At 35.9% G+C, this 16,847-nt stretch overlaps 1 protein-coding gene across 1 annotated transcript in view; it reads right to left on the bottom strand.

Annotated features, from left to right (window-relative positions):
* The window catches only part of LOC106879050 (uncharacterized), a 130,527-nt gene that overhangs the window by 51,398 nt on the left and 62,282 nt on the right, over positions 1 to 16,847 (bottom strand). Inside the window, exon 2 of the mRNA XM_052972046.1 lies at positions 16,481 to 16,632. Coding sequence (XP_052828006.1) covers positions 16,481 to 16,632 — 152 coding nt within the window. The remainder of the gene's footprint in view (positions 1 to 16,480; positions 16,633 to 16,847) is intronic.

The following is a 16,847-nucleotide window of genomic DNA, read 5'->3' as shown; positions in this document are numbered from 1 at the left end:
GGATTTGGTAGACGGAAACTGAAAAGAAGCCTGTCATATATATGTATATATGTATGTATGTGTGTGTGTATGTTTGCGTGTCTGTGTTTGTCCCCCCAACATCGCTTGACAACCGATGCTGGTGTGTTTACGTCCCCGTAACTTAGTGGTTTGGCAAAATTGACCAATAGAATAAGTACTAGGCTTCCAAAGAATAAGTCCTGGGGTCGATTTGCTCGACTAAAGGTGGTGCTCCAGCATGGCCACAGCCAAAAGACTGAAACAAGTAAAAGAGTAAAGAGAGTATACATACATACATATATATATATATATATATATATATATATATACAATCACACATGCCTATACATACTCAGACATGCACCTACATGCTAACACATATACAAATATACATACACACAAACAGATAAGCACATATGCAAGCATGTGTGCGTTCCAGTCTGTGTATATAATTGTATAATATGGGTTTGCTTCCTATGTTGTTTGTATTTGTGCCTTTTATAGTTTTTTCTTTTATGGTTCTAATTTTTTTTATATATATCGTAGGTATGTGCATATATGTCTATTGTATGTGTATTACACTGTTTGTATCTGTTTTTTTTTTGTTTTGCTTTCTCCCTTTAGTCTTTAGTCGTCATGTTGTGTGGTGTAGTGGTGAGTGTTATTGTTCCATTCATCTTTTCTATTGAGGCTCGGTCTGTCTGTTACTATGTGTGTAGCTGTCCAAGTGTCATGACAGTTCTGTGTATTAATACTTTGACCTCTATGCTATTGACTGAGCCTCTATGAGCATGTTAGTTGAGCACTGACAAGCTTTCTCTTCTTTGAGCTCTCACCAGTGTTCACCTATATGCTCTCTTATGCTGCATGCTGTCTCTCCAATGTAAGTAGTTGTCATGATTCTGCACCGTCCTACAGTACATCGTAAGCTATGTGGTTGCAAAGTGAGCTTCTTAACTACACAGGAATGCTTGTTAAAAAAAAAAGGTAAAGTTACTTCCTTGAGTCATGCCGTCTCCTAAAGGCCAGTTTCCATGGCGTATAAATTCCCCGCCTGGATGGGATGCTGATCCATCACAGGATTACTCATTTTTGCCAGCTGAGTAGACATGAGTAATGCGAAATGAAGTGCTTTGCTCAAGAACACAATGTGCTGTTAGGTCCAGGAATTGAAACCACAATCCTCCGATCATGAGTTCAACACCCTAACCACTAAGCCACATGCCTCCACAAGGACATGCTTGCACCTACATATACAAATGTGTGTGTGTGTGTGCATACGCATATGTGTGTGAATGTATATTCATATACATCCATACACACACACACACACACACAAACATAGTGAGGAACTACATGTAAATTCCATATAATCCAGCTATTATTAATCTTAATAATCATACATCTAACATAAATACAGGTTTATGGGAGTTTAGAACATACACACACACACAAACTTTCTCTCTCTCACACACACACACACACACACACACACATCACATGATGGTACCAACAAGGCTACATATACTGATTTTCATAATCAGTAAAATGTACACAAATACGTAATTACACCCACATTTGCTTATTTTTTCTCCTTATTTTCTTCTTTTCCTTTTTTTATTAATTAGTTTATTTATTATTTCTTTTTATCTATTTATTTATGTATTATTATTTTTTGGGGGAGAAATATTGATTTTTGTATAACATTGACATTCAGTTACGGATTTCTGTAGAAAGAGTTTCGTTCAAAGAGGAGAACTGCAGTGTTATTTTATTAAACCAAAATATATCTTTCAACTATTTTATCAACACCTAGTTGGCAGGAACGGGATGCTAAACCAAAGAATGGGATTTCTATGTAGTCTATCAACTGCTAGAAATACAAGGTATGGCAGAAAAATCTCCCAAATTTTACATGCCCATCTGTATGGTGGTAGAGAAGTTAGGCAGGGGTTATTGCATCTTCCTAAAGCTCAAGTTTTACCATTTTGTTTTGCAGTTGTTGTCAAGATTTCTACTGGGACACATTGTACATTTGCTCTTAAAACATCCACCAAGAATGATGAATTTGGGGGGTTTTTTTGGTCATATCTGGTAACTATCTAATATTGATTTCAAATTTTGACACAAGGCCAGCAAGTTCAGAGGAGGGGGTAAGTCGAAACCATTAACCCCAATACTCAACTGGTACTGATTTTATCGACCCCAAAATGATGATAGGCAGAGTTGACCTCAGTGGAATTTGAACTCAGAATGTAAAGTCAGATGAATACCACTTAGCATTTCACCCCGTGTGATTACAATTCTCTAGGTTCACCACCTTATGACTATCTCATATTCCCAGTATACTGTATTAGCTTGTGTATAAGATGCACTCTGGTATAAGACACTCCTTATTTTAGAAGGATTATTAGAAGAAAACAAATTTCATATATTTCATCACATACCTGTCGAAAGATATTTTGGTGTAGTTTTATTGTTGTTGGCACTCCGTCGCTTACGACGTCGAGGGTTCCAGTTGATCCGATCAACGGAACAGCCTGCTCGTGAAATTAACGTGCAAGTGACTGAGCACTCCACAGTAGTTCTCAGGGATATTCAGCGTGACACAGTGTGACAAGGCTGACCCTTTGAATTACAGGCACAACAGAAACAGGAAGTAAGAGTGAGAGAAAACTGTGGTGAAAGAGTACAGCAGGGTTCGCCACTATCCCCTGCCGGAGCCTCTTGGAGCTTTAGGTGTTTTCGCTCAATAAACACTCACAACACCCGGTCTGGGAATCGAAACTGCGATCCTATGACTGCGAGTCCACTGCCCTAACCACTGGGCCATTGTGCCTCCACAGGTGGGGGAAGGAAATATGTGGTATTATGCATGCAAATTCAATATTGTGACAGAACGCTAGAATAAAATATGAAACCATAAATTTATCATAAAGAAACTACATTATGGGAGTCTCATGTTTCAACTTTATCTTCTTTCAGATCAACCGTACAGTTGTTTATATTTCGGTCAAGAGTATTTATATAGGACTTAAAAACCTCATATTTTTGGCTCCAGTGTTTTCTGTTATGGCTGTGTGGTAAGAAGCTTGCTTCCCAACCACATGGTGCCAGGTTCATACCAGCTTTATAGTTTTGTTGTCATCCACTCATTGCAAATAGCTGACAGAAAATTCATCAGTGTGTTTATGTCCCCATAACTTAGTGGTTTGGCAAGAGCGATGGATAGAATAATCACCAGGCTTTAAAAAAATAAGCAGCGATTGATTCATTCAACTAAAAATTCTTCCAGGCAGTGACCCACCATGGCCACAGTCTAATGACTGAAACAAGTGAACGATAAAAGATTCCATTCAACTTTCTAGGAGAATTTTTTTGGTTTAGATAATTAAACAAATGTTTCTTAAAGGTTACACAGTCATATAATGATGCAAGACATATATTAGATGTAGTTAATATTAGATGTAGTTAATATTAGATGTAGTTAATATACACTGGCAAAAGAGATATAATGAGATGATGTGACCTCCTCACACTACTGCTGACATACTGTAAGTAATTTTTCATAAGTATATGCTAACAGACTGTGATATTTTGGCTTCTTTTCAATATTTAATTATCAGTAACAATTACTGTGCCTCCAGCTCCCTCACCTTTGACACTTGGGTTCCCAGCCAACATATAGCTGCATTAAACACAGATTAGTTTTGTGATACATTTAAAAAGAAAAACTATGTTTTATACACCAGTAAATACAGTAATATTGTGTAGTCTTAAGAGCAGAAAGTTCAGTTTATACAGTTGAAATACTATTCTTTTTTTCTTTTACTTGTTTCAGTCATATGGCTGTGACCATGCTGGAGCACCACTTTGAAGGGTTTTAGTCAAACAAATCGACCCCAGGACTTATTTTTCTAAGCCTGGTACTTATTCTATCAGTCTCTTTTGTCAAACTGCTAAGTTACAGGGATGTAAACACACCAACATCGGTTGACAAGCAGTGATTGGAGGACAGACATGCACACACTTAGATGCATACATATATGCATATATGCGACAGGCTTTCAGTTTCTGTCCACCAAATCCACTCAGAAGACTTTGGTCAGCCTGAGGCTATAGTAGAAGACACTTGCCCAAGGTGCCATGCAGTGGGACTGAACCTGAAACCATGTGGTTGGGAAGCAAGCTTCTTACTACACAGCCATGCCTGCATCTATGGTTGAAAAAAAAGTGTCGTCACTACTGGCACATATTTAAAAGCAGAATTTTTCAATCTGGGCTGAACTGGATCTAACACACAACAATAACAACAGGAATTAACTGGTTTGGCAGGATTTAAACTTGGTATGAGAAAGAAACATCACTAAATATAGCAAGGATTATGATTTAGCAGGAAATTTTACCATTGCACCATCGTTATTGTTTATTTTTTTCATGGCTTTAATTTTTTTTGCAAATAAAAATTAATCAATTTGTCGTCAATATTGCTAATAAAATTCATATAGTGAAAATGTAAAGTAATATTGTTTTATAGAAGATGATGCGGAACTTTATTCTAAAAAAATTTCTCATTTCTTTTCATGAATACATACGCACAAATGCATGTGTGTGTGATTGTGTGTGTGTGTGTGTGTGTGTTGTATAATGTTGAGCTCCACACTGTCTTTGTACATCCATCACATCAGAGATGTTCACTATTTCTGGTGCAACCCAAGGAGTAGTAACATGCAATTTTAAGTTTCTGGACTTTAAACACACTGAAACTGTGTTGATTGTAGTCTCCATGGCTGATGACAGGATTTCTATATTTATTCATTCTTTTCCAATAATTATTTCTACATTCCATTTTGATTTTCATTGACTTGCACACACATACATATGTATGTATGTATACATGTGTGTATAGATGAATGAAAATCAAATTTATGTATGTATGATCTTTGTATGTATACGTGTGTGTGTGTGTGTGTGTAGATAAATGAAAATCACATGTATGTGTGCATGTGTGTGCATGTACGTATCTGTGTATGTATGTTTGTATGTACATATGTATAGAAAACAAATATATTAAATGAATATTATATGTAACAAAATGAAAAATTTTGATACATTAAAGTATAGAATTTTCTTTATAACAGAAACAAATATTCTGGACCAAAACAAAAATGATTTCTTTTTTTTAGAATCTTTAACAGGAAATAATCTGATAATGGAAGTTAGACCACAAAATTCTTTGATTTATAAAATACAAAAAGTTTTTGATTTCCAGACATCAAGATCTGATATCACAAATATAGAAGTCGACATTGAAGGTGTATTTCAAATCACATACTCTTTACAGAAAATAGTGGCTAACATAGAGATAAAACCATTCCAGGATATATTCCATACATTTATATTGTAAAAAATATTGATTCTGTTTTATTGAACTGAGGTTTTTCACCTTGTGTATAATATCATATATATATATGTATATATATATATATATATATATATATATATATATATATATATATGCTTAGGTATAGTGAGACTAATAACCTGGTGTAGAACTCAATATATATTATGTTTCAGAACAAAACATCAGATGAGAATAGAGTGGCAAGAAGAAGAAACAGATGACACCAGAAAAAATAAGGGTTATGTAATGAACTTCATTAGCTTAGAGCTGTTTCGGCTATAAAATGTATTTGAAATAACATTCTCTTTACATGTGTGTGTGTGTTTAAATGTTATATAGGGTAAAGAGTCATGAGTGACCATGGAATTGCACCTCGCCATGAGTGACCATGGGATTGCACCTAGAAAGTTCCTCTCCGAGGCACAATTTCAGACAAGGTTGTTTATGGAAGACCAGCAGTTGCCCATGCATACCAGCCTCCCATCTCCATGCCACTGATGTTATCCGAGGGAAAGGCGCTAGTGACACTGCAACTGATTTCTACAGCTGAGTGAACTGGAGAAATTTGAAATAAAGTGTCTTGCTCAAGAACACAATGCACAGCCCAGTCTGGGAATCGAACTCACTACCTCATGATTGTGAGCCTGATGCTCTGGTGCTACTTTAGTATGCAATCTCCTGCAGGACCCATAGGCTTTGCAGTGAAATTACCTAATCTGGGTCGGGGTTAGGATTAGGGTTTAGGGTTAGAATTAGGATTAGAACTAAACTGCACATTAAAGTGTAAATGGTCATGTAGACTGCATACTAACATGTAAATGGCCAAGTAGATCACACACTAAAGTGGTACCTATCATATACTCTCCAATTTTTTTGATTAAATTTATTTTATATATATGCAAAATCAGAGAATATACATATATAGTAATTGTGTATTGATGTAACTTTTATTAATTTATAATGCCATTCTAAGGTTTTCCAATATAATGTCAGTAAGAGTTCGTATTAGCATTACATGAATTACAGCAAGATAGTGGTTTGGTAGAATTCTTATAGTGTTAGGCAAAACAACTTGGAGTATTTCTTCTGGTTTCTACATTGTGAGTTCAAATACTGCTAAGGTCAACTTTGCTTTTTGTTCATCTGGGATGGATAAAATAAAGTAACAGTCAAGTACTGAGTTTGTAATACTCATTGTGTGGAACAAAGGAGAGAGAGAGAGAGAGAGTGAGTGAGAGAGAGTATTGATGTATAGGTTTGAGTTTTAAGAAGCAAATTTCCACTTTCAGCTATCTTATATGAGCATTTCTTTTGGCCAAATTCCATCCCTATATCAGTTGAAATTGTTATTTAATCCAGCTGTTTCTCAACATTATATTCTCAGTATAGATCTTTAGATTGTCTTACAAAGAAAGAATGTGTTACATTAATTTAAAATCAATGGCAACGTGATTTTAGTGCCAAAATAAACAGAGATACAGGGATATCTTGTAAATTTCCTTCTGAAAGATTTATAACATCAGAGACACATGTTTTCTCTACTGGTGAGTCTTTCAATAACAGCAACTGGAGAAGCAAGTACTTTTGTCAAGTACAGTGATTCCATCAATCATACTAACACAAGGTTCTGTTGATGTTTTCTTACTTCAGGCAGCTCAGATTTATAAATCAAAAATTCTATTACACATCGCCATATTCCTTTCTTTCTTTCCACCTGCCTACTTGTCATTTACTAACTTGCTGGACCCACAATGGCTCAGGAGGAAATCATTCAAACAGCTTGCAAGAACTTTTACGGAATGTTTAAGCAGTAGCTCTATGGTTTTCTGTCAAGTCAGTGGTTTCATTCTTGGTTACAAGATTTTCCTATGCTACAACAGATCAGTTTGGTTATACCAGCTTCCATAGATGCTTTGAACATAACTGTGAGTTACATTCAGAAGAACCTTCACATCATGTGCTATATGTAAGTTCATTTGTGTGTGTGAGTGTATGTATGCATGCATGTGTGAATATAGATGCTGGTATGGCTGTGTGGTCAGAAGTTTGTTTCCTAACCACATAGTTCTGAGTTCAGTCCCACTGTGTGACATCTTGGGCAAGTGTCTTCCACTATAACCATAGATCAACCAAAGTGGATTTGGCAGATGGAAACTGGTATGCCCCAATGACACATACATAAGAATAAATTCAAATATCTATTAGAAGCAGTGCTAGAGTTGTAAACATTATCAACCACACACATTCAATATAAACACCTTACTTGTTTGCCAGTAGGCTGCGAATTAGTATGGTGAGGATGACACCCTCAAAGTGCCAAGTGTCACAACATTTGAAAATCATGGACAGGCAAGACAACTCTGTCCAAATGTTATTTGGGAATGATAGATATCATTGTTTTGCTATAGACTGGTAATTCAGTTCACCTCCAACTCAGTTCTGTTATATGATGTTGATGAGTCACAAAACTAGACAGACAGACAGATAGATAGAAAAATAGACAGACTGTAAGATAGTCAGAATTCCAGTTACATTATATCAGTAATTCCTTTGCTATAAGAATATGACTGTTACAGTTTCTTTCCTTTTTTCTATCTTACTGTTATTGTTTAATTAAATTTAAATTGAATGTAAATCAGATTCTGTTAATGTTTGTTGTCTCCCATCCCCTATGAAATCGTCTGCAAACAACATTGACTTCCAGTTTTAGGTTGAAGTTATTTGATTTGTTCTCACACTCTGTTTTTGATCTTGCTCTCCTCCCCCTCCTCCTTTTTATTCATTTATGTTATTATATATTTTTTTCATTATGGGGTTATTTCAATAAAATTATATACTAGTTCAGTATATAGATATAGTGCTTTATTACAGATAAAATATTCCAAAATGCTAATTTTAATTCAGAATTACAAAACAAAAACCGAATATTTCAATGAATTCTTAAAAATGAAAGAAAGACAGAAAGAAAGAAAGAGAGAAAGAAACTCAACCGAAAACAAACATGGCTGCAATTGTCTTTCATTTTTCTGTCACATCTGTTCACCCTTTGGTTTTTTTGGGGTTTTTTTTTTTGTCTTTCTTGCGAAGATTTGAAAATTAAAATAGAAATTAATGGAAAAGATTGGGAAATATGAAAGAAGAATCGATAAAATTGTTCCTGTTATAGCATTGTTCTACAATGGAGTGCACCTAGCAACCAATTTCGTATGTCTAAGCATGTGTTTATAGGAGATGTGACCGATTGAGTAGGCAAAGTGCTACTTACAGGTTCCAAGTATATAAGTGGACAGACTGAAATTGCGGCATCCACCTGGGGCCATATTCATATAAAAGACTCCTTAACTCTTTCTCTCTCTCTTTTCTTGGCTCAGTTCACTAAACTGTTAATAAAATGGGTTGCACTGGGGTTTTGAAATTAGCCCTTCACCAGGTTTAACACCACCACAAGGTCCTTGTATGTCTTAAGCAGAATTAATACATTTGCAAGTAATCAAGAGCAGTGCCCCACTTTGAGGAAAATTCAATATTTAAATGATACACTAATTCCTGATTTACATTCAATTTAAATTTGATTAAAAACAATAGTTGTATGATAAAAAGGAAGGAAACTATAACATATATATTTTTACAGCAAAGGTTAATTTTAGTTATAAATGACCTTGAGGCTTTCATTGCCCTGCCTCTATCTCTTCATTCCTTTTCTCCACTGTTAAGAACAAAAGAAAAATAAGAAGGGAAGAAAATCAATCATATACAATTTCTAAAGGTTTTAAAATGAACACAGACCAACCAATTTTATGATCTTCAATTATGTTGTACTGAGGAGTCCACAAAAAGGGAGAAATGGTGCTATCTACAACTACCAGGACACTTAAAAAAGAAAAAAGAAAGGATAATATGGAAATATTATCTCATATGCTCGCTCACTCATAAAAAAATATTTCACGTAATTTTAAAAAATTATAAACCCTGAAGTGGTTCTCTCCCCAAAAAGGGAATCTTTGTCCTATCTTCTATTTTTTAGTAAACACTCTCTCTCCTTCTCTGTCTGTCTGTCTCCCTCTCTCTCTCTCTCTCCCCCTTCTTCTCTTACTCCCAAAGTACTGAAGGTGGCAGAAACAACAGTCCCCAGTCCAATTTTCCTGTATGTGAGTTATAATGTAACTGGAAACCAACCAGCCAGCCTGCCTGCCTGACTTCCTGTCTGCCTGCTTGCCTAGTAACCCATGGTTAGTAGCTTCTTCCTCTTTGCCACTCCATCAAAGGGCACAGATGCAACCCTTTCTTCTCTGACCAAACCATAAAATACCCACATCTTTCCAGTTGATTGAAAAACTAAGTTGTCTATACAAGCATATGTACATACATATATGAATGCACACACACACAAATACACATTCATACATGCGTGCATGCATATACACACACACATGTATACATACACACATCCATCCATCCATCCATACACACACACATACATATATATAGAAAGCACTCCCATTCATATTTAACAGAACTATGAAAGGTCAAACTGATGTACTAAACTGATGTGTTATACACAGTAAAATCTTGTAGCCAGGAATCAGACCACTGCCTTAGCAGAAAATTATAACTGCTTAAAAATGATGTTTTTAGAAATTGTATAATGATGCCCTCCAGGACCATCACCAGTCCAACAAATTAGTTAAACACAATGTACATTACAGAAAAGAATAGTAGAATTAGGATGGGTATGTTTGTATACACACAGAAGAAGGGAAATGAAAGTACTTTGAGCAATGATGAACAACAGGTCACTATCTAGAATTGAATGGTGTTTCTTCTAAGTTCAGGTTATATCAACAGCTTGATTTAAAAGTTTGACTTGTTGGGATGCAGTATTTCATTAAGCGAAGATTTGATAATTAAAATAGAAATTAATGTTCCCCGTCTAATAAAAATAATATCTATATACTCCATTTTATGTACTTATTAAGGTTATCTTTACAAATATCCTATAGAAATTATAGCAAGCACTGACTTTTGTTACAACATTTTTTTATCCAAGATGTCAGATGTAAGCAAACAGACATCTGACATCTTGGACATGAAACATTGTAACAAAAATCAGTGCTGGCTAGAATTTATATAAAAAAATATTTGTCAAAGTAACCTTAAAAGGTGATTAAACAATGAGTGAGAATGAAGAGTAGAGCATCAGATCAAGCGGCCGTTAGTCTGCAACCTTCAAAGTTCAAACAGTTGTTCAGTTGGTCAACTTGTATTTTCATGGGATTGGTGTTGGCATACATATGTACAAAGAGAGAGAGAAAGAGAAAGAGAGAGAGAAAGAGAAAGAGAGAGAGAAAGAGAAAGAGAGAAAGAGAGAGAGAAAGAGAAAGATAAAGAGAGAGAGAAAGAGAAAGAGAGAGAGAAAGAGAGAGAGAAAGAGAGAGAGAGAAAGAGAGAGAGAAAGAGAAAGAGAGAGAAAGAGAAAGAGAGAGAGAAAGAGAGAGAGAAAGAGAAAGAGAGAGAAAGATAAAGAGAAAGAGAAAGAGAGAGAGGTAAATGGATGGATGGATTTATTTATTTATATTATTTATATTGGTCAGTGACTCAAGGAGCAAGAATTTTGTGCCAAAACACTTCCAAAATTCAAACCGAATTTGTTGAAGATTTCAACATGGAACTCTAGGTCTTTCAGTTCCTCCTGTGTTCTCCATCTAATAAAGATAATACATATATTCCATTTTATGTACTGAAATCTAATCTATATCACTCTCTCTCTGTGAAGCCAAACTTTTATTAATGTGTATGTGCATGTGTGGGTAGGTATGTGGATTTACATGTGTGTTTGTGTGTCTTTGAGAAATTCTGTAGACTGTCCATTTACAAACAGGTCAATGAGGTGTGATCTCTGCAAAATTTCATATTATCTGTTTGTCAACCTTACAATGACTGACTAGGAACAGAAAGTATTACCCAACAACAACTTCCTCCTTTCGATATAATATCATTTCCTACTAATCAGCTTTAAGAGAGAAACTCATTAGATGTCAATCAAATCTTTGCATTCATTTACCATTGGTTCAAGAGCCACAAATACAACACCCACAACCCTTATTTATATCTCTACCCACAAATGAACACAGTTCATTCAAGTGTGAATTGTCTTAAACACTGCCAAGTTGTGTGCAATGTTGCTAACATATGAGAATTTTCTACAGCATTAAACATAATAATCACCTGCTTGGTAGCCTTCTGATCCAAGAAAAACAGTCCTGTAATTTCTTTTTGAACAACCAACACAGGTGATTTGTTTATAGTGATCAAAAGTTTGTGCTACACATAAACTCAGTAACTCCATCAAATTGACACTGTATGTACAGGTGAATCGTATGCCATATGTCAGATGTGAAAGTAATTGCAGTGTAACGTGAGATAAACTGTTTCACTCAAGAACACAATGCACATTATTATAATTACACTGTGAAATGTGCATGTATATATATATATATACCCTCGTGCCAGTGGCACGTAAAAGCACCCACTACACTCTCGGAGTGGTTGGCATTAGGAAGGGCATCCAGCTGTAGAAACTCCGCCAGATCAGATTGGAGCCTGGTGCAGCCTTCTGGCTTGCTAGTTCTCAATCAAATCGTCCAACCCATGCTAGCATGGAAAGTGGACGTTAAATGATGATGATGATGATACTGCTTGAGTCGTCTAAGGGATCATAAGTCAGGGAGAAGATGCCCTCGTATAACTGTTTGTAGAGTGGATATATTGTCTGAATTTTATAGTGTTAATTACCAATCATGGCTGGTCTTACCAATTGGTTTCACATGAAATTATATAATGGAGTGTTAGGCAACAAACTGGTTAAACAATATACGATCGTCAGAGATAGCCAACATGGAAGGGGAAATGGCGACCGCTGGGGTATTATACTATTTATGGAATTTCAGGCAAGCTATTATATTATAAAGAATAGTGGAGAGTGGTCACCATTTCCCCCTCCATGTCGGCTATCTCTGTTGAGCGTATATTGTATAACCAGTTTGTTGCCTAACACTCCATTATATAATTTTGTGTGAAACTGATTGATAAAACCAGCCATGATGGATAATTAACACCATAAAATTCAGACAATATATATATATTTATTTATTTATATATAACTAAAAAAGCAGATAAGCACAAGTAGACTTGATGAGCATATTTACACAAAATAAACAAAAGGAATTACGTAATAGTCTTATCTTGACAGCTGTTTCAGGTGCAACATGGTTTATGCTATAACCAAGTTGATTAAATAAAAATAATAAAGATCCATAATGTCACAGGTGTATGGAACAACACGAGTTCTGATAGATCAATAAGGCATAATCACGTTACCTACATCAGCGGATTCTGGCTAAAAGTGTATTTTACAAGTGTTTACAAAGATAAAGCATGGTGTTGGGGTAGAGTGGAATGGTAACGAACAAAAAAACAAAAACTCAGAGGTAAAGATGGGAAGGGGGAGAGGAGTGGGGTAACTGAAGTAGAAATGGTGGTATGAAGACATCAGTTGTTGGTGACCAGAGAAAAGAGAGATAAAATAGGTTGCATGGAAGTGATCAAGACAACAGGGAGGTCTGTCAAAGTGTAGACAATAAGTAGGAGATGCCTGGCAGTAGGTAGTAAATAAATGTTAGAACTGCCTGAGCACTACTCTATTATGAATACCTATATTCATAATAGTGGAGCACTAACAGCACTGTCCGAGCGTGATCATTGCCAGAGCAGCTGTCTGGCTTCCCTGCTAGTGGCCTGTATATAGCACAATTTGAGCGTAATCATTACCAGCATCGCCTTCTAGCACTTGTGCTGGTGGCACGTTAGAAAATCATTCGAGCGAGGTCATTGCCAGTGCCGCTGGACTGGCTCCCATGCAGGTGGCATGTAAAAAACACCTTTTGAGCGAGGCCATTGCCAGTACCATGTGACTGGCCCTCATGCCGGTGGCACATAAAAGCACCCACTACACTCTTGGAGTGGTTGGCGTTAGGAAGGGCATCCAGCTGTAGAAACTCTGCCAGATCAGATTGGAACCTGGTGCAGCCTTCTGGCTTGCCAGTCCTCAGTCAAATCGTCCAACCCATGCTAGCATGGAAAGTGGACGTTAAACGATGATGATGATACTACGCTTGCTTTACCATTCTCCAATACACTAGATGGATGGACAGATGGCAAGATAGATAGATAGATAGATAGATAGATATACATACACACACACACATATATATATTATGATTGACCGTTGACTGAACACTATTCAATTTTTTTTCTCCGTGTTTTTCTCCTTGTCTCCGTATTCTTTCTGTTGAAGAGCGTAGCTCGAAACGTCAAAGACTTTCCGTATTCCCGAGCGTCATACTAATACATCCTTTTGTTATTTACACCACCTGTCCTCGTCTGTTGTTATTATTTGTATATTCTCCTATATATATATATATATATATATATATGTATAGGTATGAATATATGAACCAAATAAATGCAAGTACACATGCATGCATGGAAGCCGTAACTCTCCTGAGAATTCACACAACTCTCAGTTCTCCATAAGTTTAGAGACACTATTTCACTCGAGAAATGACAAGTTAGTAACAACAATCTTAATACAGGGTTGTATGTATTCATCATAGTTCATTCTTACCATGAATTGTCAGTGTTCCTGCTTCCTTTGCTAAGAGTCATCCATCATTTCATCACACACACACACACACATGCATGAACACCTCTTTCTTTCTGTCTTATCATAAAGTTATTAACCTGTCAGTATATCCTATGATTGGATATGAGTATGTTGAGCTATTGAGCTTTTGTATAATATCAATATGGATTTATTATCATGTGCCCAGTCCTTCACTTATTCTCTCTCTCTCTCTCTCTCTCTCTCTCTCTCTCTCTCTGTGACATGTGGATGGATGGATGAATGAATGAATACCTAGGTAGCTAGATAGATAGGTATAAGCATAAAGGTTAGTGCAGGGATAAAAGGATTAGATAGAATAAGGTAAATAAGAAATGGAGAAATGAGTGAATCAGAGATACCCGAGTGGTTGGGGTATGAGACCAGCCAGCTCTGAGAAGCAGAAGCTAATATAGTAGTGACAGAAAGAGGAAACCTCACAATGGTGAGCCAGCAGGTAGAGTACATCCATGAGTGGTAAATGCCAATCAGTCAAGTGCCCTTCTCTAGATGTGGCCCTAGACGTCAGTATGCACAGCAGCTACATCTTACCAGATATGGGTGCAGTACACCATTATGGGTATCACTTGAACCTAGTAGATTGTCAGAAACTATTGGAGACTGAAATGCTTTCTAGCTCTAAAGAGGAGATCATTTGTGCCATAGAAAAATCTATGATCACATGCAAAATATGTACAATGAGGATTGCCATTAATGTGCAACAGTCAAACACTACAGACAAAAGATCCCTTGAAGTTGGAGCACAGTCAGGAGATTCTGTGAAAGAGCCTTCCAAAGAGAACATGACAGTTGTTGAATGTATTATAAAAGAAGAGATAATGAGTGAGACAGCACACACACACACACACACACACACACACTGTAGGGGGTTGGTTTGGAGTCAGTTGATTGAATTATTGGGAATATTTGAACATATCAAATATGTTTGCTACCTGGGTGTTGAGAATGCTGACTCCAGAAACAAAGGGCAATAAGGTGTGATAGTCTGAGGTAAATCTCACATACCTGCATGAGAATTGGGATCTATTCAAGTGGCAATTTTATAATCAGAAAACAGACATGAATTCACCATTAGAGCAACAAGATGAAAAAAAAAAACTGAAGGAAAAACAAGAATTCTTTGCTACCCATGGAATTTAAAATTCATCCCAGTTCAGGTAAGATGATGTTTATAATCTTCTGTTCCGAGTGTTTATTGATTATATGCCACAACAGATAATCCTATCACGCTGACTAGCTGCAGCAGTTGCTAGATTATATCTCAAGAAAGCACTGTGGAAAACTGAATTCCAACATCCCTCTTTAAAACACTACTCCAGCCCATTTAATTTGCATAACAAAGGCTGTCAATCATAAATATGAATACAGCATTCATTCTACCTGCGATTTTCACCTATTTTCAAATTAAGTTAGAAGTAATTGTTATTATATCTTGTTAAATGTTTTCAGTGTTGAGGAATTGAGTTTCAAATGTCAACAAAGTTGATTTCTCTGGAAATTATAATTAATACATTAAGTCAACTTCAAAATAAAAAAAGGTTGAACAAAACTGCAAAATAATTTGGTATAAATGAAGCACTAGTTAGAACAACGAAAAAGATTGAAGTGAAAATTAGGAACAAATAAATTTAATAGATTTTCAATAATTCTAAAACACACACTATACGATTACATTATGGAGACAATGGAGAAAGCTCTATTATTTTGAATAGAAAACAGTACAAATTGGAGGTCAGACAAGTCCACAATGAAGAACTGAAGTTGCCTATAGAATAGTAGTTGACTCAGTTGGATGAATTGTTCTACTTCAATGGTGTTGAGAAGCTACACAAGTGATGTGAAAAGAAATGTATTGAAGTTATTGATGACTTTGTTAAAAAATAAAAGCATTTTGCAAGATATAAAATAAATGTTTGTTTTTTTTCTTGCTATCATGTCATTAAGTACAAGGGAATGCTGAAAAGTTCCTGGCTTTGGGTAAAAGAAAATGCAGCAGTCCTTCAATTATTCTAAACCCTGTAAAATAATTTGGGAGGTTGGGCTTCCAAACAGGCCTTTCGCAATAACTTTAAGGCTAGGAACATTTCAGCACCCCCTCATATACTGGGATCAAAATATTTGGAACATTCTTCATTTAGGAGAGAAAAGAAAGTTTGTGTGTGTGTGTAGTCTGGTTTGTGAGTGCATGTGTGTATTTATTTGTGTGTGTCAGTGTGTTAAACATAGCGTGAGAAAGATCCTTTTTTCAGTGTCTTCTAAAACAAGATGGTTTCATACAACATATTATGTTCAGAATCAAAGAAACAGCACAAATAGAAATGCTACACAACACTTACCAAGTCTAAAATCTGATTGAGAGAAAGTCCGAAATCTACACTAACAGTTGAACTTGCATTTCGGACAGGACGGGAAAGTGAGTTATAATTGTCAAATAGTTGTGCGAATAACCGTCGCTCCACTCCATGGTACTGATTAATCCGGGAACGACCTGAAATGAGAATGGATCTTTTATAGACATACTGAATCAGCAAACAAAGCAGTTCAAACATGTGTAAGTGTATGAGATGTGTGTACGGGATGGGGAGCTGTACAAAGGAGAGGAAATCAAATGGACATATATACATATATATATATATACACATACATACATATACATACATATATATATATATATATATATATATATATATATATATATATATA

This window comes from Octopus bimaculoides, chromosome 12 (assembly GCF_001194135.2).
Source record: "Octopus bimaculoides isolate UCB-OBI-ISO-001 chromosome 12, ASM119413v2, whole genome shotgun sequence".
Classification (NCBI taxonomy): Eukaryota; Metazoa; Mollusca; class Cephalopoda; order Octopoda; family Octopodidae; genus Octopus; species Octopus bimaculoides.
This window is presented reverse-complemented; position numbering and strand designations above follow the sequence as displayed.